This window comes from Pelodiscus sinensis, chromosome 2 (genome assembly GCF_049634645.1).
Source record: "Pelodiscus sinensis isolate JC-2024 chromosome 2, ASM4963464v1, whole genome shotgun sequence".
In the NCBI taxonomy this organism is placed as follows: Eukaryota; Metazoa; Chordata; order Testudines; family Trionychidae; genus Pelodiscus; species Pelodiscus sinensis.
This window is the reverse complement of record NC_134712.1, coordinates 105,469,015-105,494,335: the sequence shown is the minus strand read 5'-3', so window position 1 is coordinate 105,494,335 and position 25,321 is coordinate 105,469,015. Positions and strand designations below refer to the sequence as shown.

General features: G+C 43.1%; 1 protein-coding gene across 5 annotated transcripts in view; it reads left to right on the top strand.

The window, feature by feature from the left end:
* Window positions 1–24,565, top strand: part of RNF144B (ring finger protein 144B) — a 138,343-nt gene extending 113,778 nt beyond the window's left edge. For all 5 annotated transcript variants that reach the window (XM_014572942.3, XM_006121824.4, XM_025183986.2 and 2 more), the window contains 4 exons: window positions 9,361–9,565; window positions 11,572–11,716; window positions 14,106–14,195; window positions 14,805–24,565. In XM_014572942.3, the coding sequence (XP_014428428.2) occupies window positions 9,361–9,565; window positions 11,572–11,716; window positions 14,106–14,195; window positions 14,805–14,945 (581 nt within the window). In that variant the 3' untranslated portion in view covers window positions 14,946–24,565. The remainder of the gene's footprint in view (window positions 1–9,360; window positions 9,566–11,571; window positions 11,717–14,105; window positions 14,196–14,804) is intronic.
* Window positions 24,566–25,321: the final 756 nt, after the last annotated feature.

Below are 25,321 nucleotides of genomic sequence, written 5' to 3'. Positions count from 1 at the left end.
TCACAAAGATTTTTCTCCCCCGGTTTTTACAGTGGAAGTCAATCTGTCTCATTATTATTGCCTACAACTCTGTCAATAGAGAAGCCAATGACATCAGGAACGTAAGAATGGCCCACTAACTTGTTTTCTGACAGTGGCCAGTGCCAGATGCTTGAGAAGGAATGGACAGAAAAGGGCAATTGTCAAGTGACCCATCCCCTATAATCTAGTCCTAGGTTCCGGATGTCACAGGTTTAGAGAGACCTCATGCTGGGGTAGCGGGTGGGTCCTACAATTGACAGGTACTTCTTTTACTTTTTAATACATACATAATAACAATAGTCTGAGTTTCTCTTATTTCTACTCCAATTCATCTGATGAAGTGGGTCTCACTTTTGAAAGTTCATGAGTCTATATTTTTTGATTGGTCTACACTGCTGTGCTATATCAGGATACCTCTGGTATCCCGAAAAAGCTATTCTGCATCTTTTGAGTGTGCCTGTTTCTTAGAAATATAACTGGCTCACTATTCCAACTTCCCTATACGCCTCATTCCATTAGGAATAAGGGATGTTTGGAATAGGTATTTATTTCAAAATAAGTACTGTGTAGACAGCGCCAAATTTCAAAATTAACTCGAAATAAGCTATGCAATTTGCATAGCTCAATTTGTGTAATTTATTTCGAGCTCTGGGTAGTGGTATATGCACCCTAAAGTGCCACAGGACTACTCATTGTTTTTAAAGCTATAGATTTACACAGATACTCCTCTGAGGCTTTTATTCTTTTTGTATTATGTAAAAGCAAAAGGATAAACAACACCTCCCTATTCATTTCTCCACACCATGATTTTATAGACCACCAGGGCCAGATTAAGGCATGGGCTAGCCAAGCAGCTGCCCAGGGCACCAACTTATGGGGGCACCCGATGGCAGCTGTAAGGGGCACTGTGCGCCCCCGCAGCCATAGGGCCCTGCATGGCCAGGCTCGGCCTGCCCCGGGCGGCCCCGGGCTGCACGCCAGCGGTGGTAGCCGGGTTGGGCCAGGCCGGGCATGTGCATCCTGCCGCCACCAGCTCCGCGCGCCTTCTACCACACTCTGGCGGGGCCGCGCATGCACCCTCCCCCAACCTGGGGTGCAATTAACCTGTCTGCCCGACGTGCCGGAATGGCTCGGTCCGGCCCTATTAAGACCACTATAATATTCTCAAACTGAACAGTCTCAGCTTTTTGATCTCTTCCTGTGTAGAAGCTGTGCCACACTCCAAACCATTTTTGTTGCCCTTCTTTATACCTTTTCTAACTTTAACACAGGTTGATCCTCTCTAGTCCGGTACCCTCAGGATCTTACTGGTTCAGCACGAGATAATTTTTCGGATCATGGGAGGTCAATATTGTCTAGAAGCATTACCAACACTCCAATTGCTTATTGGGCTGTTATAGGACATTTAGGAGCAAATTAGAGCTAAATAGCAGCATAGAACACTGAGAGCCAGGACTGGTGGCTGTAAACAAACTTTATGGCACTGCAGGAAACTTGGCCACACCCAGGAAAAATGGACATCTGGCTAACTAAAATCATTGTGGATGATGAATCTTTCTGGACCAGAGAGTTGTGGATTAGAGAGGTTCAACCTGTATATCTTTTCTGAGGAGTATTCAAGTACCACAGATTTATTTAGTTATCACATTATATTTTCTGTTTTATTATATAACCCTTTCTTAATAGCACCGAACATAGAGTTTTTGATTACAGCTGCATGCTGAGATGTTGTATTTAGACAAATATCCATGAAGAAGCCAAGATCTTTCTTGAGCTAATTTAGACTCCATCATTTTGCCTGTATAGTTGAGATTATAGGCTCAAATATGTATGACTTTGCACTGATCCACATTTAATTTCACCTGCCATAATGTTGCCTAGTCACCCAATGTAGTGAGATTTCTTTAACTCAGCATTGAACTTTGGACTTAAGTATCTTGAGTCATTTTATATCATCTGCAGACTTTGCAACATCTCTGTTTACTGCTTTTTCATATCATTTATGAATATGTTGAACAGTATTAGATCCAGTATAGATCTCAGGATGGCACCGCTGTTCCCCTCTCCCTTCTGAAAACTGATAATTTATTCCTACTTTTGGCCAATCTTTTAATCAGTTAGAGTATGTCTACACTGCACACTTATTTCAAAATTAGCTACTCCAGAAGAAATACTCCAAAACAGCTTATTTTCAAATAGCACATCTACACTACAGGGAAGCCTCAAAACTAGTCTGAAGCAGGCTTCCCTAATGCAGACGTACTACCTCAATTTAGAGCCCCAGGAGGCACCAGGGAGTAATTAGTTTGAATGGCCCTGGGGAGGAGCTATTTCAAAATAGCAGCAGTGGAGCATCTACACTGTAGCTATTTCAGAACAGGCATTATTCCTCGTGGAATGAGATTTACAGAAGTCGGAATAAGCTGTCTGTAGCAGGAGGGTGGCTAGCAGGCGGGGGCTCACCATCGTAGCCCCCCATTTTTTCCACCTGACGTCCTACTGACTTAATATTTCCTCACTCTGTGCACCCCAACAAGTCTAACCCCAATAGTCCGTGTCTCTGGTCGGTCCTCAGTCCGTTGCTTTGGGCGGGCCGAGGGCGTAGCTCCACAACGCTGGCCCTGGCGATCCCAGCCTCCTCCTCTCGGGATCCTGCTGGAGAGATTACAGGCAGCCTTGCTTGGCTAATGGGGGGCAATGTTCTCCGCCCACACCCCCCTTCATTACCCACCCTTCCAGGTTTTAAATGTCGCATGCGGTGTGTCGCCCGGAGTGACACGCCCCTGTCTCTCCCCCTGGGTCCAAAGGTCTGCTGGGTTACTTGCAGCCAGCGTGCATGCGCCAAAAATCCACCGCGGGGTGTGGGCTCCGCACTTGGACACGCTGGCGGCGCCATGGGTCATGCGAGAGGGCGTGCTGCCATATCAAGCGGGGGGTGACCCCCCATCACATGGTCTATTATTTCAAATTTATTTCAAAATAACAGAATTGCTGTGTAGCTGCTCACATTGTTATTTTGAAATAACGTCCATAGCTAACTTTTAAAAAGAGTAAAATCAGTATGTTAAAGGGTTAAAAAAGACATGAATGTAATTTTTTAAACAGTTTGAATGGGTTGAAAACAGTTTGTGAATGATTTCCTGATGTCGCCTCACAGATGTCTTGTTGTCAACTAAAACATAATTTAGCCAGAACAGAACTCCTGATCTTTTGTTCCAACCCTGTTCCATTCTCGAAGTTTTCTGTCATTTTTTTGACACCACCGAAAGCTTTGCAGTCACTCAAACCTACGACTTGTCTGTCCTCTTTAATTTCCCCCTCTCTCTTGTCCTGAATATCCCAGGCTGTGTTCCAACCTCCCACATCTTCCTCCATCACCTTTCTAAAACCTTCTGTCCTTGTTCTTTGACAGGCAATGGGCAAATCATGTCACCCAAGTGGTCCTCCTCTCCCATCTTCGTGACTACAACCTCCTCCTTTCCAGATTGCTTGACATGCCTAGCTCCAAGATTAGAGCTATTAAAATCTCCTTCATTGCTTGTTGCTCTGATCATGCAGCCTATAGCTGAAACTCTCCCCCGGCTTCCCTTGTTTTACTGCACCACAGTCAAGCTACCGGTGCTCACCTACACAATTCTGATCCTCCTTAATGGTCTGTTTTAGTTTGTTAGTTACTGTGTCCCACTTTCCTTTACCATCTTCTCTACTTAGACAACAATATTGATCCTTATTTACAAGGTTTTTTTTACACAAACCTTTCCATACCTTATTTTGTCCTGTCCCTTAGGAACAGAACATCTATTTTGCAATGATGGACAAGGCCACCATGCTCTTGTCCTTTTGAATTGCTTCTCAAAACCCACCTCTGCCATGGCATTTATAAGAAATCAGACCGTTAATGTTGACTCGAGTGTCTGTTTTATATGGCATATATAATTTTTCTGCCCTCAAGCCACTCTTTCAGCCAACAACCTTTTGCTCTAACCAGCTTTTGCTCACGAGTAAGGAAACAATTTAATCACGGATTCCAGAACTTTAGCACACCACTGTGACTTCCTTAGCTTCAGTCCCTGTGGCTGCAGCTGGAAACCCTTTCCCCAACCCCTGGAAGTAGGTCTCAAGCTTCTGCTCTTCCTCTCCCCACACAACTCAGGTTTCAGTCTCCAGCAGCAGTCAGACGGCCCTCAGTTATTTTAGTAAAAGTCATGGATAGGTTATGGGCTTCTCTGACTTTGTTTATTGCCCATGACCTGTCCATGACTTTCACTAAATATAGCCATCGAAAAATCTTAACTTCATTCATGAGAACTTGACCCATCACCAGGGTTTTACCCTTGCAACCCCCGCCCTGCCCAGTCAAATCTGCATCTCTCCAGTCAGGAACAAACAGGACCCAGGCTCAGTGAAGAGGAACCACAATCACTCCCTGAGCACAGCATCCCACTCCTCTGGCACCAGGACCCACCACCTCCTGCACGGGCCCACTTCACTGCTCAGTGGGCCCATGGGCTCACAGGCGCTGATCCTCTGCAATCTGCCAGTGCCACTCTGCTGATTGTGGTTGGGGGCTCTTCTCTCCCATTGGCTGAGCCAAGCAGCAGTCTGGCTCCCTGCGTGGGGACCTGGAAGTTGCCCTGCTCAGTGCTCCCAAGGCTGCAGTTGCCTCAGTGTCATCCCTTCCCAGCTTGCAAGGGATACTCCCCAACTCCTTCTCTGCAATAGCCAAGGAGTAGAGTTTCTCTAGGCTGCCCCATCCTGCTGCCTCCTCCTTGTGCTGCTCTGAGTTCTGGTGCTCGTTCTGCTTCATGTGACGGTCGTATTTTTGATTGTATCCCCATCACTCTTCTTCCGAGTTTGTCTGCTTGTATTATAGGGTGTTCAGGGCCAAGAGTGGGTCTTCATACATATTTGTACCACACCTGGCATGGTGAGCTCCTAGTCTTGATCAAACACTACCAAATATTTAATGATATACAAAATTAAATAAGCCACTTGAGAGCAACCTCCTTTGCAGTGAAAGGCAGCTGCTATTTTATAGTGGAAAGTATAACTATGCAATAGCTTAGGACTTGAATTAAAGGAGACTATTCCAACAGAAGTAGGCAGAACACAATGGGCTCAATGGAATTTGGCCAAGACAAATGGGTTTTACTTCTGTTTCTGTGGAAACTGCCATGGGATCTTTCATGATCACAAGTGACCAGAATCTCCATTTTATGTTTATTCCAAAAGCATGAGACTATTAACAATACATGGTCACCTAACACTATGTGAAAGGCATTGGTTTAGTACCAATTCAAAGGAAAAAGTATTACCCTCAGAATCAAAAGCACCACTCTCCATTTTCTTAGGCTGTCTTCCAGATCACATCCGACTGTTTGTATTGTGAGAACTGACCAGAGCACAGCCTCTGGTGGCATGCAGTTTAGGGAAGACCTCCCTGCTTAGAGCTGAATCTACATGGCTGTCTAGGTTGTGGCTAGACAGAGGAGACCAGGCGGAGAACCATTACCTCACTAGAAGTATTAAACAGCCTTTTAGAGTTGTGTTTACTTTATATTTTTAGCTGCAACTTTCTAGGCTTGGTGGGCTTTTCTGGTTTCATTTGCGCTCTGTGCTAAAATAAATAGCACATCACAGCAATGACTGCAAAACACCGTCCATATGTTCTTTGTATACAGGGTGGGCAGGGAGTTTCATTTCATGCATCATTTATATCTTGCTGCAAAGATTCCACAAAGTCAATTAGCTTTACAAACAGTGGGTGTCAAAGACCAACATTCTTCTATCTCTTTCTCCCATCTTATTTTTGAAAGAATTCAAGTTTTCAGAATTAGGTACATTAAACTTTGTGACTTGTTTTGCTTTCTCTGTACTACAATACTAGAAGAAAACCCTTTTCTGTTACACTGTAGTTGCAAAAGACAATAGGCCAGTATAAACTGCAGACTGTTCTTAGCATGTGCCAAGCCCCTATTATGAAGTGCTGATCAGTCACCAGTGAACTCAGTGGAAGCTGAGTGCAGGGGCGGACTGGCAAACAAAATAGGCCAGGGAAATGGGTAGAGAACGGCCTACTTTTTCACATCAAAGAATTTTTTTTAAATTTACTCTTTGACCCCATTAGCCACACCCCGTGACTCCCATTAGCCAGTCCTCTGGAGGTAACACTCTCGGGGCAAGATGGACACATGACCAGAAATAAAAGGTGTCATGTCACCCCTCTTGAAGGACTTTTTCCACCATCCTCCTACCAATAGGGAGTAGTTTGGCCCCCGCCAACTCCCCCCCATGCAATTATCCTGCAATTGCATTAACCCAATGTGTGTGACATTAACTCAGGGACGGAGAGGCTGGGGGAAGTGTTCCCTCTAAGAGTTTCCTCCCATGAGCAGAATGAATTTTGTGTTGTGCTTCTGTACTGAGTTCATGTGGCTTGTTTGGATGTGCCACTGCGGCACCCAAGTTATTAATAAATATCTTATAAACTTCTACCTGTTCCCTCTGCTGCCATGTCTCCTCCCCTTACTCCATCAGCTCCCCTGGTGCCTGCTGCCCCCCAACTCCTCACCCTCCTGTGCTGTCCTGACTCCTGCCCTTCTCACTGCTCTGAGCCCTCCTGCAACCTGCCCCCCTCCACCAGCCCTTCTCTCCCCCCTGTGCCCACTCCTCCAGTAGCCCCACTGTGATCATGTGAGCTATCCCTCTTCATCCCCTCTGCTAACACCTCCCTCTACACACCTGCCCTGTCTCTCTCCTCTGGTGCTGGTCCCTCCCCTGCAGGTATCTGCCCTTCTGCTTCACCCCCAGAATCCCCTGGCACCTGCACCTTCCCTTACCCCTGCATTCTCCTGGTGCCCCCCCTTCCCTCACTGCCCCTGCTCCCTTTCTCTCTTTTTCCCTGATGCCCCTGTGCCCTCACACATGCCTTGCTCCATCCCCGCCTTCCTCATGCCCACTCCTTCTTTCAAGCCTTCTCCCAGCACCTCCCCATCCTCCCTCTAGCTCCAAATGCTCTTACCCTCTCCTCTCCCAGCTTAACCCTGTCCCCCCTCCCACTGACACCTCAGGGTACGTCTAAACTACATGCCTCCGTCGACGGAGGCATGTAGATTAGCCAGATCGGCAGAGGGAAATGAAGCCACGATTAAAATAATCGCGGCTTCATTTAAATTTAAATGGCTGCCCCACTCTGCCGATCAGCTGTTTGTCGGCAGATCGGGGCAGTCTGGACGTGCCGCGCTGACAAAGAAGCCTTTCTTGATCGGCACAGGTATGCCTCGTGAAACCGTCGACGGAGGCATGTAGTCTAGACACACCCTCATTGTCTCCACTTGGCCCACTGGCATTTGTCTCTCCTCCAACCTGTCCCTTGGTGCCTTCCCCTTTCTTCTCCTCATCTGCCCCCCTCCCCTCAGCACAAGCCCCTTTCTCTCCCACGCCTTCCTCCTATTTTTCCCCCTTCCCCTCTCCCACCCTCTGCCTTCCAGTTTGCAGCACTGGAGACTGCGATCGGGCCCCAGTAGTCCCTGCAGCCCTGGTCTCAGCTGCTTCCGGGGCTCCAGACCACTTGTCGGGCCTGGAGCTGGGCTGCGTTTTTAAACTCTGGGCCGGGCGGTTTTAAAAATCCCAGGCCGTGATGTCATGCCACACCTGGGCGTCTCCCCTCTCAGATGTTGCGCGGCATTTGAGCACGCCACGCATGCGCTTCCTCAGCCCCACCAGTGGGATTGGGACTCCAGTGATTCAGCTTTCATGGCAACGTTATTTATTGTTTAAAAAAAAGAACAGAGGAGACAAAAATCGTTGTGTCCACTTGGGATGGGCACCAGTTGTAAAATTCAGTTCCAAGCTGAATCACTCCAAACTTCAGAGTGTTGAGACATAACGCTCTCGTTTGACTCATTAGGAAGATGGGAGCTGTGTGGGAGATTCAAATCTAGGTTTGAATTTTGAAATCTCCCCCCTCCCCCTGTTTATAGAAGGTTCTACCCCTGCATTTCAGATTGAGCACTTGACTAGTTTCACTTTTTTAGGCTCTGAATATCCGAGATCCAAATTAATTTCACTGCATAAGATCAAGCTCTCAGTTACTGTGCCTAAGGATTCTACCAGGTGGAATTCACTGGAGTCCTACCAGCAGAGGCTTTGCTTGCAATGCACTGAATGACATCACACAACTGGGCAAATCATACCCATTTCTGGGCCATCCACGTCCCCTCATTGTGTTTATGTGAGAGGCTCTCATTGGAATAGGAGTCACAGGTGACTGGCAGTTGCACCCCGCTCCTAATAGACGTTTTGCACACATTTTGGTGATTTACAGCCTGGGTTGCTCCAGTTTGCCTCTGAAAGCAGTGAAATCAAATATATCACTGTGTGAAATTGTCAGCATGATCCTGTTTTAGCTGGGGTTTCATTGACATTTCTGGAGTCAACGGGCAGAGTAGCAAAAGTAAATATTTGTCACTCATTACCAAATGATAGTATGTATAAGATACCACATCAATGCTCGTGTGATAATGGAAGTTTCACAGAAGCTATTGTTTGGCAACAAGTGACCAATGTTTTTTTTTTAGTGATGACCTCTTAGGGAGGAGAGTAAGTATCACTATTCTTAGTTTATATATAGCGGAGTGTGGGGGTGGGGCAGGAAATGAGGCCCAGAGAAGTGACTTGGACTTCAGTGGAGGTACTCCTCTTAAGTGCAAGATCAGAATTGCTTATATTTTTAGAGGGATATTAGGTATGTATTTATATTGACATTATATAAAAATATCCCACTCTCAACACACCTATTAGCTAGCTGTATTTATTCCTATTTTTTTGTAATTCAGTCCAGTTGCTTGTGACTTCAAAGACATGGATAACAAGCAGTTTAAATTTAGAATCACAGCAGTACACTATAGTTAAGTATTTATTTTTTGAAGGGTTATCATTCTAGCCCTTACGGAAGAACAGTCTTCCATATAATTTGATTTTCCAGAGAGTACTTTAAATATGTAAGTCATCTATGAAGCTGGGCCTGTAATAGCTCAGAGGCAAACATTGTTCTAGGCAGATATATGCATTGTCTTCTAGACAGAGAGATGGGGAGACTAACTTCTCATGGCAAAAGACTTAAGTTTGTGTGACTGTCTGACATTCTTATCTTAATTATGTGTCCAATGCAACACTCTTTGCACAATGACCATCATCTTAGCAATTCAAAATCCTTTAAAGACTTAAGTGGGCATTGCATCAGGCCTTGTGTGACTAGAGAAACAGAAATAGGCATGAAAAGAGGAGTATACAATGAATGCAGATTTAAACAGTTTTGTTCCCATATTTACCTTTCAGAAGTCCATTTGGACCCATGCAGAACCTGGTGCCCTGCTGCTGACTGCCAGACCATGTGCCACATCAAACTGAGTGACTCGGGACAACCAGTGCCTGTAGAATGCCCAGCTTGTAACCTGAAATTTTGCTCAGCCTGCAAAGAAGCATGGCACCCAGAGCGCTTGTGCCAGGAGAACCAACCAATTGTAATACCAACTGAGCAGGGGTAAGAGCAGAACTAAGCTAGGCTGTGCCTTCTGTCAGCTTTCCTACTGGTACAAAATGGGTCTCCAGTGCCACTTCTTCTGTATGTGGCTGCCTTCTCCATGTTTTAGACTTACTTCTATGCATTACAGCAGTTGTGTTTTGAAATATAGTTCACGTGCCTTTGCACTAAGGAGCTCTAGCTATGGCTTTGGGAACTCCATTGGCCCAGTGTGGATTATCCAGTGCTTTGCACCTTTGTGCATGCCTTTCAAGCTTCGTCCACACGCACAAGTTATACTGCTTTATCTGTATCACTCTAGTTAAGGTGATGCAGCCTCCCTAGCGTGCATGAAGTTGCAGTCTAGCAATATAAAGGTGATTCATACTAGTATCACTTTTTCGTTAGGGAAGGGTGTCACAGCATCAATCACCACTAGTGAATCCTGATTATGCAAAGGATTATCTGATTCTAGGTTCAATGCCTCCTTCTCACTGCACATTTACCCTCCCTTCCTAGCTCTCTGAGCAAGATGCTCTGTGTTCATGGCTTAGTCCTTCAGGCAAGTCACACCCATCCTCTCCTTCTGGGTATCAAAGGATGTTCTTAAAAATTGGCACATTCACTGCCTAGCCAGTGCCACTTCCCCCATGGCTGGTAGGGGAACCTGGACTCCGCCTTTACTCCAGGTTCCACCTCAGGGACCTTCTAATCAGTAGCTAAGGTTTCTTCCATTTCAGACCTTACTGCTTCTTCCCAGAGCCTTTCTTAGCCTTCTGGCTGCCCCCCTTCTCTGGTCTTGCCAATCCCAAAACTCCCTCCTCCTCAGTAGTAACCACAGGCTACTTGGATTCTCCAAACACACTTCCCTGGGTGTAACCTAGTTCCCTTTCTCATATACCATCTATAAAACCCACACCAGCTCATTCCTCCTCAGCTGGTCTCCCTTATTATTCAATCAGTTCAGACTTAAGCCATCTGATTCCCCTCTGCCATGGCCCATCTGGTTAATTGGCCCCCTTCTTAACCTACATCAAGCACTTCAGGGCAAGTGTTGGCATGAACACCCCACCACAAAGGGAATAAGCTATCCTATCACAAGGCATCTTTATAACAGCATAACGGTGTCTATACTAGGTGTTACAGTAATGTAACTATTTTGGTATTTTCCCCAATCAAAATAGGTGAACTGATTTAAAAACTATACATAGCCCAGGCCTAACTCTTGTGCAAAGTAGGTATTAAATTTTCCCACTGGTGTGCGGAATACTGATTTGGCAGCCATTTACACTCACTTTGCACAGATATAAATGATTGCACCAGGTATGGCTCTAATGCAGCTTTCTAGTGAGGCTACAGAATTTTGGAAATGGCTGTATGTCTCTGAATTCTGTAAGTACTCTTGGGTTTACTTTATACCAGGTCTCTGACTAACTTGTGCTCACATAAATAATGGTATTCAGCGGCATGCACAGTGTAGTCTTTACACTCTCTGCTGCAGTCGAGTTTCCACCACTGTGAATATTTTTGCAAGAGCTGAAAGAAAAAAACCCTAAACCTTCTGCTTAGTGGGCAGGTGGGTGTGTGATCAAACAAGAACTGCTTATGAGAGCTACATATTATTTTTTAATCTGTAAGCTGGATCTTTGACTTTGCTTCAAGTTAAAACGGGCCTGCAGAAGCAAGACCAGTACTTTGAGTTACACAGAACAGTCATCTTTACAAACTACAGACATTCTTTTCCATGTTCTTCTTTTCATGTTATATGCAGGACTGTTATGGGCGTTTACTTTATAATTATGACAACTTTGTGAGACAGAATTTAATTTGTCTCTCTGCTGAAATATGCTTCCTCCCCTCCCTCTGGCTCCTCTTGGTGTATGTTTTAATGCAGTCCACTGAAAACCAGATTTTACACTTCCAGTACATTAAGAAGCTAACATCTGGAAACTTATGGAGCATGCCAGACCACAGAGCTGGGTGAAAGCTGAAATTTCATCTTTTAATATATTTCCTTACCCTTCTAGAACACTTACCAGGACTGACCCAGAGGCTCCAATCAAACAGTGCCCAGTGTGCCGGATCTATATTGAACGCAATGAAGGCTGTGCTCAAATGATGTGTAAGAACTGCAAACACACATTTTGCTGGTACTGCCTGCAGAACTTGGATGTAAGTGCCATGTCATGAAGGCTTTAGAGCAAGGCTAGTTAAGGTTTGGGAGGATAAGTTCCATATGTCATAACAAGAATCAGTATGTTCTAGTACTGTCCCTTTATGCTAAAGTTAAAATATAAGGCTCTTTCCTTGACTGAATATCTTTATATTTAAACAGATCCTCATGGTGGCCAAAATGTAACAATTTCTTTTGCATCCAATGAGCTTCAAAGAGATTTCTTTCTTTTCCTAAATGTAGAGGGATTGTAGCCAAATAACTTTGTACACTGGTAGTGTTCTTGGGGGAAGATGGATTGTCCAATACTGCAGCTAAAGGTAGAGGTTTTGGGAGTGAAGGACAGCAAATTTAGTTTTTTTTCCTTTCCTTCCCTCTCCCCACAAGACATTGGATGCCAATCTGTCAAAAAAATGTTCAAATACGGTGTGGCAACAGATAAAGGCTACAGTTTCAAATTGGGGTCAATTCAGAGCTTATTTAAAGCTCCATAGTTAGTCTCTGCTCCACAGTTTGTCTCTACTGCTGTATCAGCAGAAAAGAATGATCCAGTTAGTAAATGTGAGGATGAAAGTATTTCCATGTTCACATTTCATTAGGGGTACAAAGAAGAGTTCAAGTGGAGGGGAGAACAGGAAATCTGAACTTGGGGAACACAGTCATAATGAAAAGTGCCCCAATCTGCAAGTTGCCAAGCATTGCCAGCAAAACATCAAATATTCTCAACTTGCAGTGACTTTGAATTCCTCACAGGATTAGGTTGAAAACGAAGGACATGCTGGTGCACAATGATAACATCAGTGTTTGGCACTGTCAATAGTAATACTGGTGGGAGGTGACGAAAAGTACTTTTTGTACCAGCATTTGAGATAAAATAAATGTAAATGGATTTCTGGAATAGTTTGGCAATGATGAAACTTCCTCCTCCTTTTCTTTTCTCTATATGATAAACAGGGCGTGCTCAACTTTCTGTCCAGGCTGTTTATGGGTGCTGGGTTTTTTTTTTCCAAATTTTTCTTGAGTGCATACAGTCCTCCATCCTGGTGTAAACTATGAAAAATTGGAGAGGTCTCAAGTTTCTATTAGAGTCTAAAAGTGTGAAGCTGTGATGGTGGTTAGCTGGTTTTAATGAGTCAAAGATAAGCCAATAAAGTGACTTCTTTGACAAGGTGTAGTCATTGCATAGTTACAATATACAATAGACTTCCAATAATCCGGCACCGTTGGGACCCAGAGGGTGCTGGATTATCGGATATGCAGGAGTATCAGGAGGTACTCCGGCGGGGGGCTGCGATGGGTCTGCTGGGACTCGCACTGCGACCGGGGTCGGCGGGGAACAGCGTGGCGAGGGGTGAACCCTCTGCCATTTTTCAGAGAGGCGGGGAAAGCCCCGCGCAGCCGCCGGCAACAGGCCAGTTGGGGCTGCAAGCTGCAGTGGTGGACTTGGGGAAGCGGCGGAGCAGAGCAGAGCAGCTGGGGTGCTGCCGGGTTGGTCCCACAGTACCGCCCCTCACCTGAGCAGCGCTGTAGGACCAACCCGGCAGCACCCCAGCTGCTCTGCTCTGCCGCTTCCCCAAGTCCACTGCAGCCGTTTGCCACCTGCCTGCAAGTGGCGGACTTGGGGAAGTGGCAGGGCAGAGCAGCTGGGGTGCTGCTGGGTTGGTCCCGCAGCACCGCCCCTTGCCTCACTCCCTCTCCTCAGCCGCCGCTTGCAGCCCCAGCTGGCCTGTAGCAGGCAGCTGCGCAGTGCTTCCCCCCCGCCTCCCGGCAAAACAGTGGAAGGTTCGCCCCTCAGCGCGTCATTCCCTGCAGATCCCACTCCCCGGCCAAACGCAGTGTGGATCCCGGTAGACCCGTCACGGGAATAATCCCCTTCCCCTCTCCTCCACTTCCCTTTCCCGGCCTATGAGCACACATGGGGTTCACAGGAGCTCCAATTGTCTGGCTGGCTGGAGCACTTCCGGGTTCCAGTTGATGCCGGAGTAGCAGGAATGCTGGACCACCGGATGCCTAATGTATGGAAATTGAATATCTGTGGTCTTGTTGAGGTAAAGTTATTACCTCAACTGAGGGGGGAGAAAAGGAAAGCAGGGACTTTCCATTTTAAAGAGCAGTCTATTAAACCCCTGGAAGAACTGACTAGCAAACAGAGAAATGTTAGAAGTACAGAAGATAAATATTAAGGATATGGAATATCTTAGATGGTGTGTGTTAGAGATCTAAAGTTTTCCATTTAATTTATCAAAGTAAGTAACAGGCAGGTGAACTTGTCTGCCAGAAGCAGTTAATTTTACTGCACTTTGAGTAACAGGATATTTCCGGTCCTATCCTGTGCATCTCTCCACATTAACGTGACCTGCTCAGTGTAGTCTTTCTTTTATCTTTCAGAATGATATCTTCTTAAGACATTATGACAAAGGCCCCTGCAGAAACAAACTAGGCCATTCTCGAGCCTCAGTAATGTGGAACAGAACACAGGTATGCTGATAACCAGCTCAAACAGAGCAAAGACAAACATTAAGGCTGTGTCTAGACTGGCAAGTTTTTCCGAAAAATCATCTGCTTTTGCGGAAAAACTTGCCAGTTGTCTACACTGGCCGTTTGAATTTCTGCAAGAACACTGACGATCTCATGTAAGATCGTCAGTGTTCTTGCGGAAATACTGTGCTGCTCCCGTTCGGGCAAAAGCCCTCTTGTGCAAATCATTTGCGCAAGAGGGCCAGTGTAAACAGCACAGTATTGTTTTCCGCAAAAAAGCTCCGATTGCGAAGATGGCGATCGGGCTTTTTTGCGGAAAACCGCGTCTAGATTGGCCATGGACGCTTTTCCGCAAAAAGTGCTTTTGCGGAAAAGCATCCTGCCAATCTAGACGTGCTTTTCCGAAAATGCTTTTAACAGAAAACTTTTCCGTTAAAAGCATTTTCGGAAAATCATGCCAGTGTAGATGTAGCCTAAGAGAAAGGCGATTTCACCTTTCACTTAATTGTCACATGTGTGAGCGCGCACACACATATACACAGACACACACACCCACTTTATCTTCCTATTTGTTAAAATGTTTTTTTTCTCTCCCTTTAAACTTTGCAGGTTGTGGGGATCCTGGTGGGGCTGGGTATCCTAGCACTAGTGACTTCTCCCTTGCTTCTTGTGGCATCACCATGCATCATCTGCTGTGTCTGCAAATCCTGCAGGGGGAAAAAGAAAAAGCATGACCCACCGACAACTTAAAATCCGTGTCTGTCTGTTTCTGCCTCCGTTTATATAGTAATGTATGTGAGAGAGCACAAAGATGGGGATTTGGTGCCATACCTAGCAAATAATTCTCCCTCTCCTTGCCATCTTTGGGAATAAGTGCCTATTGTTTTCAGGCCAATAGATTGCTTGCAAGTGACAGTGCAGGAATTGACTGGGGGATTGTAGTGTGTGTACTTTGAATTTTAAAAAGGTCACAGTCAAGTAATTCAACCACAAATATGATCCACCTTTAAAACTGTTAGACTCTTGTTGAAAGAGGGATCTTACAGAACTTGGCCATGTTTTTATCCTGCATTGTGGTTGTTTTGCTTCCACAGAGCCAGTCGTGCAGCCCACAGAGGGAATACAGGTCAATGAACAAACCCACTTCTTGGTATTCTGCTAATTATAAAGTAAAAGAAGAAATGTAATGCTATTATCTGCTGGCTTGTGATTGATTAAAATAACATACATACATTTAAGTAACTTCCTTTCAACATAGGCCTCAGCATTTTGTGTTAAAGAGGTAATATGGGGAAGGAGAATACCAGAGAGAGAATGAGGAGGCTATTTACCAAGAATGGATTCTGGTAATTATCAAATTGTAATTAAATCATTGTGTGGCTTATACTTCAGTGAACACACATTCATACCACACCATTTAATTTTTGTACATCATTACATTTTGGAGTACATCATTACTGATCTATACTATAAACTATGTTTAGATTATATTTAGGCATATTTTCTAAGAGCTGTGAAAATACCATGTACATCTCACAGCACAAATATAAAATCCGGCATATAGCTATTGCAGACTCTGATCTTAATTGGATATTCATAACTATGAAAAATTAGGCCAAAGTAGATGCTGTTGATTGTCAATGGTATTTTTATGACTGATCTCAGTGGAAGCAATAGCAATCAATAAAAGTTTTTTTCCCCTTTATAGGAAAGAATAACTCATTTGCCAATGCCTCAATGGCAATCACTCTCTTGTATTTGCTGTTTGAAAAAGTGATGTTACAAGTCAATTATGACACATTTTCCTTGAAATGTTAGGTTTATATATATATATAAACCATATATATATATATGGCTGCTATATTCTTGGGCTCTACCTACTTGTGGCTCCATTTCCCTCTGCCTTTTGTGGGTACCGTGGATAATGTAAACTTGTGGCAATTAATATAATATTTTAGCGAAGGCCATATTCTCTCATAGAATATGCAGTATACCAAATATAAAGCATGCATGTATATGTGTGGTGTATATGTACATAATATTTTGTGTACATAAACAGAGGATTTTTAAACATTTTAACAGGTTATACAGGGTAGCCACAAGAACCTTGTAAAAATTACTCTTTACAGGTTAGAGATGTGGCCAAGCCAACCACCAATGAATCTATTTTAGAATCATTGCAACTGTAATCATTGGTAGTTATTCCTTCTATTCCCCAAAAGGGTAAAAGAGCACTGTTCCTAATGATTTATTTGCAGTTCATTTAAAATTAAAAATTAATTTAATTTACGATTTAAAGCTGTCATTTAATTTGGTACTTCACTGCAAGCAGGGTGATTCTGATCTCAGCTATGCCAACATAAATTTAGAGTAACTCTTCTGAGGCTCGTGGGTTTCAATCTGGATTTGCGTGAGAATAACTAAAATTCTGATCCATGGTGTTTATACCTCCATTGCTTACTTGTATTGTGGGCTCCTGTTTGTGCATTTGATGTTTGACTTACGTGAGTTTGCACTACAGGCTGTAGTACATCCCCTACCAACAGGGGTTGGAATTAAGGAAAACTCAGTGATGCATAGTCAGAAATAATATTAGGCACCCAGTCCTCTAGCCTACCCTCCCTCACAGGCCTGAAAGAGAAAGCTAAAGTGAACGTCAATTTTATTTTGTTTGGCTAAGCCTCAGGAACCTTGCCTTCTTGGCAGCTGTAAATGTGACCTTTTCATTCAACTTCTTCCTCCTGGTTGCTGAAATCATGGTAAATGTCTTATTTAAGGAAGTCTGCTCTACAGATTATGATATCAGGGACAAATAATAGTGTCTGCTTCTGTTTGGGGAAAAAAATTAATGTCGAATAAATTTGTTACCAATCATGACCTGAAGGTAGATGATGTAACTATTTATTCTCCTTCCAGAGCTTCTAAATGAAGCAGGAAGATAGTCAATACATTCTAAATATAGAGTACAATGCAAGCCAATGTGATTCATGTTAAGCTGAGAGTATTTTGTGTGTGTGTGTGTGTGTGTGTGTGTGTGTGTGTGTGTGTTTTCTTTAGAAGCGGTAATGGTGGTGGTTCAGGGGGAAGAGGTTACTTATGACAAATTAAACAGTACATTTTTTTCTGCCTACGCTTTTACAGCACCACTGTCATTTATAGTTTATCCAAGAACTTCTAGTAGAGAAACTCACTTGAACGAGTTCCCAAGAATAAATTGGAGAGCTGTAAAGTCTTTTTAATCACAACCAATGCTGTGATATTCAATATCTCTCGCCTATTAAACCTTATGGTGGGTTTTTTTTTTCATATTTTGCATGTTTTCATTCTGGTCAAACAATTGTTCACACAGTGGCGTTGGGACAATTCTTCCCTTCCTGTATACGCTGACAGTGTTTCCTAACAAATGAGGCAATTCCTTTTCTTAATTTTGAAAGCTTTGTCAATAATACTGCACTTACAAACTAGGGGCCAAATTCTGCCCTGAATTATACAGATGAAACTAAGAGCAGAATTTTGCCCAATATGCTTTGGCACAGGTTGTACCTCCCTTAACCATGACTCCCTGGTCTGGTAATATCTGTGGTCCGACATGAGCCACGGATGTTCCTGGACCACAGAGCCCAAAAACAGGGAGGTCTGGTGGTGGGGCAGAAGGGCTGTGTGGGGCACCGGTGACTCAGCTGGGATCCCAGAGTGTGTGTGGGGGAGGGGAAGGATGGATGCTATGGTGGGAAGTTCTGGCCCCAGTGGAACTTCCTGGTTCTAGTGGCAACCAGGGAGCTCTGGACCCATCCCCTGCCGTGGAGCTCCAGCCACGTTCTGGCTCCAGGAGCTGGGGAACTCCAGCCCAATTGGCAGCCTGGGCCACAGAGCTCCATCCCCACCCCTCGGCTCTGGCTCCAGCTGAGGAGTCAGGCGATTGTGGAGCTCTGCCCTGGCTGTGCAGCACTCTGACTCCAGCAGCAGTGGGCACAGGGAGAGCCTGTGGGGGCTGAGGCAGCAGTGGGGGCAGGAAGCAGCCATAGCTCGATGGCAGCACAGCCACGAGGGGGAGGGACCTTCCCTAGGTGGCAAATCCCCTCCTTCGGGACCAGTCAGGTCACAAGGGTGCAAGACCAGCGAGGCGAGGTCCAGCCTGTAATTGTATTCCTGAATTAAATTAACAGAATGCAAATTTTGTCCCTTTCCAGTATTATAGAATGACCTACATTTAATGGCAATCTCTGGTTGTTTAACAAACATTAGATTTTAAAAAATGATTCAGAATCTAAAGCTTAATTTCCTTTATGACGCTAATTCAGAGTACTAGATTTGGTTAATTTAAATACCGAAGGGCCACAATACTGAAAAACCAGCTGATGGAATAAATTTTACTTTAGGTTCATTATTTTAGAATCATGATAGTTTATTTCACAAGCAAGAAAGATCACTGGATAATTAATCAACAGCATTTCAAAACTATTTTTATAGTTGAAACTATGAACCTTCCCAGCCTGGTTTTCCTTAAAAAGGGTGCTGCATCAACCCATCTTGGTTTGAGAAAGCAGAGTTTCTGTGAGGCTGCACAGCTTAAGGGTTTGTCTCTACTTACTGAGGCTACATCTACACTGCGTGTTTTTTTGGCAGAAGATATGTAAATGAAGTGCTAATTTGCATATATCATGCTAATTTGCATATCCTCTTCCAATCCTTTTTGCAGAAAGGGCTTTTTATTGCAAAAAGCTCATGTAGATGGGACCATTTATCAGAAAAAAACCATTTGCGCAAGAGCTTATAAACCTCATTTTTTGAGGAATAAGGTCTCTTGCGCAAAAGGTTTTTTTTCCCGACAAATGGTCTCATCTACACAGGGCTTTTTATTGCAAAAACCTCTTCTGCAAAAAGGCTCGGAAGAGGATTTGCAAATGAGAGCATGAGATATGCAAATGAACACTCCATTTGCATATCTTCTGCCAAAAAACCCACGCAGTATAGACATAGCCTGAGAGAGAGAGCTCTGCAGCTTCTGTCTCCTGGGGTTCAATTTAATGGGTGAAGTAAGGACCTGCTAAGTCGACTGCTGAGGGAGCACCCGTTGACTCCAGTACTCCACCGAGTAAGGAAGTCAATAAGAGAGTTTCTCCCATTGACCTCCCACAGTGGGGTTGCCACAGATGCTATTCACATAGCTGGAGTTGCATATTACTTATCTTAGGTCTACTATCTCTTAGTGTAGAGCTGGCCTATGCACTGATGATGTTAACACACGTGCTAACTTTACATGAATGCTTAAGTACTGGTCGCATTAGGACTCTTTTACCTGGTGTAGCTGTTGCTTGGTTATTCTGCACCACTGCTGCTCAGATAATCAAGTGGCCACAGCGAGTCTGTTCTGGGATTCCAAAGAAACAACTTTAAGTTGAAGGTTTTTAAGTGTTTGTTTATGAACAAGTGTACACTAAGTGGCAAATGCAGTATAAGCAAAACAGTACAGCCAAAGATCCAAAGAGTCCTGGGACTCGGCCTACTTCTGATTTTTTTTTTTTGTAATGCCACCCACCCTCTTAAAACTCCAGATTTTTTCAATGAGTTTTGGATGTCAGAACCACATTTGAGTCAGACTGTGCCAGAATTTACTTCTATGATTACTGTCTATCTACTGTCTGCCCCCTCCCCCCAATTCTTTTGATGTTGTAGTGACTAGCTACACTACTCGGAGACTAGCATACTCCAAGGCATTAATGATTAGCAGACTGAGCCTAGGACTGATGGGCTGAACTTTTCTCCTTTCCAGTCCCAGCACTAACACTGATTTGTTTTGTGGCCTTGGGGAAGTCATCCCTGTAGTTGGTCAGCTAAAATTATTTGTCACTCCTCAAAACATAGGCCCTGGCTCGTGTTCTCTGTAAACTGAGCACTTGGGCGGCCACCTAGGAGGAATTCAAATGCTACCTAGCTGATTAGCAAAGTGCCCACAGCCAGCAGCATGTGTTTCTCCTGGTGGTGTCATCCACACATGCCTCTGTGCACATAACAAAACTTTTCCTACACATGGATGGGAAACAGAGTGAACATTGGCCCTGGTACCTAATTTCAAAGGTTCTGTGTTTAAATTTTGGGTGTTCAGCATCTCTGAAATTAGGCTGTTGACCTCTAAAGAATGGTACCAAAAATTAGAGTCCACTTTCAGAAAATTAACCTCAATGGGCTTTATCTTCAGCTGATGTAAATTTTCATAGTTTCATGCAGTCAATGGAGCTATGCAAAATATACCGGATGATAATCTGCCCTTATGTCTCTCAGGTCCCAATTATAAAATGAGGCTAATGCCTGCCTACAATAAGCACCATTAAATGGTCAATATTTCCATGTTTATGGTATGACTGCTTCTCTGAGGTATCTATAAACTTGAAAAGATCTTTAGTCAATGCTGCAGTAATGGATTATTTTTAATGGTGCATTATTTACTTACCTCAGAGAAGGGGATAAGGATTAATAGTAGTTAATGTTAGTACAGTGCTTTCAAGATGTTAAGTCCTACAATACTGCTATTTGTCCAGTAACATAATATAAAATGTCAAAAGAAAATCTAAAGCTGTACATAATGTTTACACAGTTACATTATAATGAATATTAAATGACATTTTATTTTATGTGAAAATATGTACATTAGCAAAGATCAGTTTCACCTCTCAATTGTCAAAAAGAAGTGGTGATAACAAAATCAACATTTGTCTGACATATCTGGGTATCGATGAGTGCCTGTAGTGCTTACTGCTTTTGTTACACTTGAGTTACTTCCTTTTCCATTGCTCTTATCTTTTTTATGCAGATTCTTTTAAAGATGATACTTTTTCACACTTTGTTTGAGGCCAGATATTTTAAAACAAAATAAGTGGAGCAATTTAGTTACATGGGGATGAAAACCTCTAGCATTTTATCCTATATTATAATGAGATTTTCTAAATTCAGGTACTCATTGAAGCTAGAAATTTTGAACTTGGTTTATTTTGTGACTCATTAATACTTAAAATTTGCTAATGGAATGTGTAGACTAATGGCTCTTGTGGAGGTATGAGGGATAGAAGCCCCTGATGCTTATGAGTTTCAGACAAGAGACATTTGTCTTAGTCCTGGGGGATTATAATGGAGGGGAAAAAAAAAGTCGAGATAGATATTCATGTTAAATACATCCAAACATGATTACATTTCACTACTGACCATCCCAGGATTCCAATCCCTATAAAGTTATGTCTACACTGCAGAGGTATCTCGGAAAAACTATGCTGCATCCAGGGAATGTGTCTGTTCTTCCAAAATGTTTTCGGAAGAGCAGACGTGCTTTTTTGGCATCCCTGTAAACCTCGTTTTATGAGGAAGAAAGGATGTTCTGCAAATGGGTTTTTTCCCGACATTTGGCCCAGTGTAGACAGCCAAATGTCAGAAAAGCCTCGTCTGAAAAAAGAAGTGGTTCACAATTTGTATAGCTTTTTCTGGAAGAGCAGTGCAGTATAGACATAGGCTTGGGCTGCATCTAGACTGGCATGATTTTGCGCAAATACTTTTAACGGAAAAGTTTTTCTGTTAAAAGTATTTGCACAAGAGCACGTCTACACTGGCATGTGCCTTTGTGCAAAAGATTTGCTTTTGCACAAAAGCATCCGTGCCAGTGTAGATGCTCTCTTGCGCAAGAAAGCTCTGATGGCCATTTTAGCCATCTGGCTTTCTTGCGCAAGAAATTAACGTTACTGTCTACACTGGCCCTCTTGCACAAGAATACTTGTGCAAAAGGGCTTATCCCTGAGTGGGAGCATCAAAGTATTTGCGCAAGAACCACTGATTTTGTACAGTAAAAAGTCAGTGTTCTTGCGCAAATACTCGCGGCCAGTGTAGACAGGCGGCAAGATTTTGCACAAAAGCAGCCACTTTTGCGCAAAATCATGCCAGTCTAGACGCAGCCTAAATGTATTTGGAGTTCTGATACACTTACAGGAATTTGAAATCTGATCCTGCATACAGTCACACAAACAGGGGTGACATTATTCACAAGTAGCTCCATACTATACTTTAATTTGGTGTTTTATAATAATTTTTAAAAGTAACTCATGATAGACATTAAAATACCTCTCTTGGAAGTGCCAACTCTCATACCATTCCAAATACTGATGGATAGATAAACTTGCTGCTAGGATTTTGGAAAACATCAGTATACATCTAATTTTTAAGTAACTCTAGTGCCTGATCAGCAAATCATAAAGTCCTGGTCTACACTAGGGAGTTATCCCTTATTTTGAGATAACAAGAAGATTGTCCACACTACCAAGCCCATTATTTTAAAATAATGGCCTTGTGATTTTGAAATAACTCCTGCTTGTCACGAGGAATAGCACTGTTTCAGAATTGTTATTTTGGAAGTTATTATTTTGAAATGAAATAACTTTCTTTGAAATAATTTCCTAGTGTAGACATGCCCTTAGGCACATGCTCAAGTGCTTTACTGAATAGGGATATATGGCTGAACTGAAGCCTCAAAGATTTACTGAGTTATGGCATGGAACTGGGGCTGGCAACAGACTTTGCTGGGCCCTGGGAAATGTGGGTAGGCAGCTCTGGGCCCCTAGAAGGGGCAGAACCTTGGACAGAAGGGGCAGGGGTTGGGGTTACCCTCTCCCTTCAACTCTCAGTACTATCTGGACCATGCTGTGTAGGGCTCTGGTAGTGATTTAAAGGGCCCCCAGGCTCTAGACGCTGTAGCAGTAATGGCAACTTGGAGTCCCAGGCCCTTTGAAATTGCTGGGCTTCAGAGCAACTGCCCCTCCATCCCAAAGGTGGCCCTGCATAGAGCTCAGTTATTCATGATGCTCACAAACGAAAGGTCTGATTCCAAAAACACACTCATCATAATTTCGTACATACATCATACAGTAAGTCATTTATTGTAATTGGCCAACATGGGAAAACTTTTTTATTTTCTGTGTAAATGGTCTTTAACTTGGGTACATTTAATAGTAAAGTTGAATTCCAGGATTGTGCTACAGCTGACTCTACACATTTTTAGGAACAGTCAATAAAAAAAAAGTAGCATGCGAATATGTTTTGCTGTATTCTCCAACGTCGGTGTGCAGCAAGCCAACGTCACTGGATTCAATAGTTAGAGAAATTCACTTTCTTGACAACAAAGCGTAACTGTTGGTGATATTGTTGGCTCATGCAGTGCCAGTAGTTTTTAAGGAGATCTCAGTAGGGGATACTGCGTAAAAACTGAAGGCAACTCTCTTAGCCCCTTCCTTATGGGAAAAAAAAACAAAAATTAAAAGCAAAATATTCAGGCACTTAACTTTGAATTCTATTGAGGACTACTGGCCTGTTTGCTGTGAAAAAGAATAAGCAGAGTAAATAATTTGAAATGTGAATAGTTGTTCAAGCATTCTATTTTTAAAGGAATCCATTAGCAAGAAAAAACATAGCATCCAAAGCAGTTATTAGCATCACAATGACTAAGCATGCATTTATACTGTGAGAATTGTTCCCAAGATGCCATATAGTATTAGGTATCTTTAAAAAAAAATAAATAAAGATTTTATTTTAAATGTGTAATTGAATATACAAATAAAGAGAGAGTAGCTCTCCCAATAATGTGAATTGATACCAGTCATGTGTCCCAATCCTACAGTGATTTATGCATGTACTTAGTTTAACCCAATGTGAATAGTATCACTGATGGAGGCTGTTCACAATGAGTAAAACTAATTGTGCAAAACTCTTTGCAGGAGTGAGGTCTCATATTGGGACATAAGGCACAACACCTGATTTTCATATGCATCATTGTTTACATGAAAACATCTTTAATCTGTTGGATAAGGGTAGGAAATGGGGCACTGAATTATTGTATTTGATAAACTGTATGTTAGAGAGGAGTCGTTGTGTTTCAGAAATCAGGAATAAAATTCACCCCTGTGCAAAGGGCCAACTTTAGCTTCCACTGAAGCCTTAGGATGTGTTGGCCTTTTGCTGGCTTTCTGCCACTTGACTGAATTTCACCTAAGATGACTAGATATTGTTTTTTGGTACCTGTTTGAAGTTGCCCCTCCCCTCCAATTAATGTTCTTTCTTCACCATCCTTCTCCTGGTGAAGGGCAAAAGGCTTTGATCTTTGTAAGATTCACTAAACTATTTTTTATGTTTAAAAGAAGGTTGACGTGTAAAGAAATTAGAAATCCTTTTGTAAATTTTGTTTATGATTCAGCATTTAAAAGTTTTACAAATGCAATTTGCTGCGCTCTGTGCATATGTTCATACAATCTATATTTATTTTCTGCCTCTGAGGCTTCTTTGTTTCCCCATCTCCTTCTAATGTCATAAAATGCAACATTAAAGATATAGTGAACAGACATTTGGCTCGCTTTGTTTTTCTTAGCTGTATTTTTAAAACTGGTTCTGTGAACATTCAGTAAAAAAAAATTATGGCAACAGTTTAAGCACATCTGTGGTATTTAATAGGCATGGTGGGGATGTGGATAAGGGACTATGGATAAATGAGGCAGGCTCAGATGTAGCTCTCGAATCTTGGCTTCTTTAACAGAAATTAAACTAAACAAAAATATGTGCATGACCACAGAGTCCTCCACAGAATTATAAAAAGCAGTAGGACTTTAATACAATGAACTCTATAACCAAAAGAGACACGTTTCCTTTCCTAACCTGTACATTGATGCATTGGTGTACAGAAGTAGGGACCATGCTGCAAGAATTCCCTATGCAAGCAGAGCATAGGACTGCAGGGGTTATGTTGGGAAGAGAACATATCAAGAGCTCCATGGAGGATTCTGGGCTGCTCCAAGGACAGTGGAGAAACTCAGAGTCCATGGGAGGTTGCTATACATTAGCACAACTGATTTAAAGCCACCTTTATACCCACTCTTCTGGAGCTGCACCTTCTGTACTGTGGTTCCTGGTTAAGATTCACTAAACTATTTTTATGTTTATGTACAGTACTTCAACCAATCTGTGTCAAGGGAGGACCTTACCTGCACCTGGCTATGTAATTTCAGTTCTGTGTGCCTGTGATAGTGTGAGTAGCCTTAGGCTCACTTCACTTTGGCTATGTCTAGACTGCAAGCCTCTTTCGAAAGAGGCTTTTTCGAAAG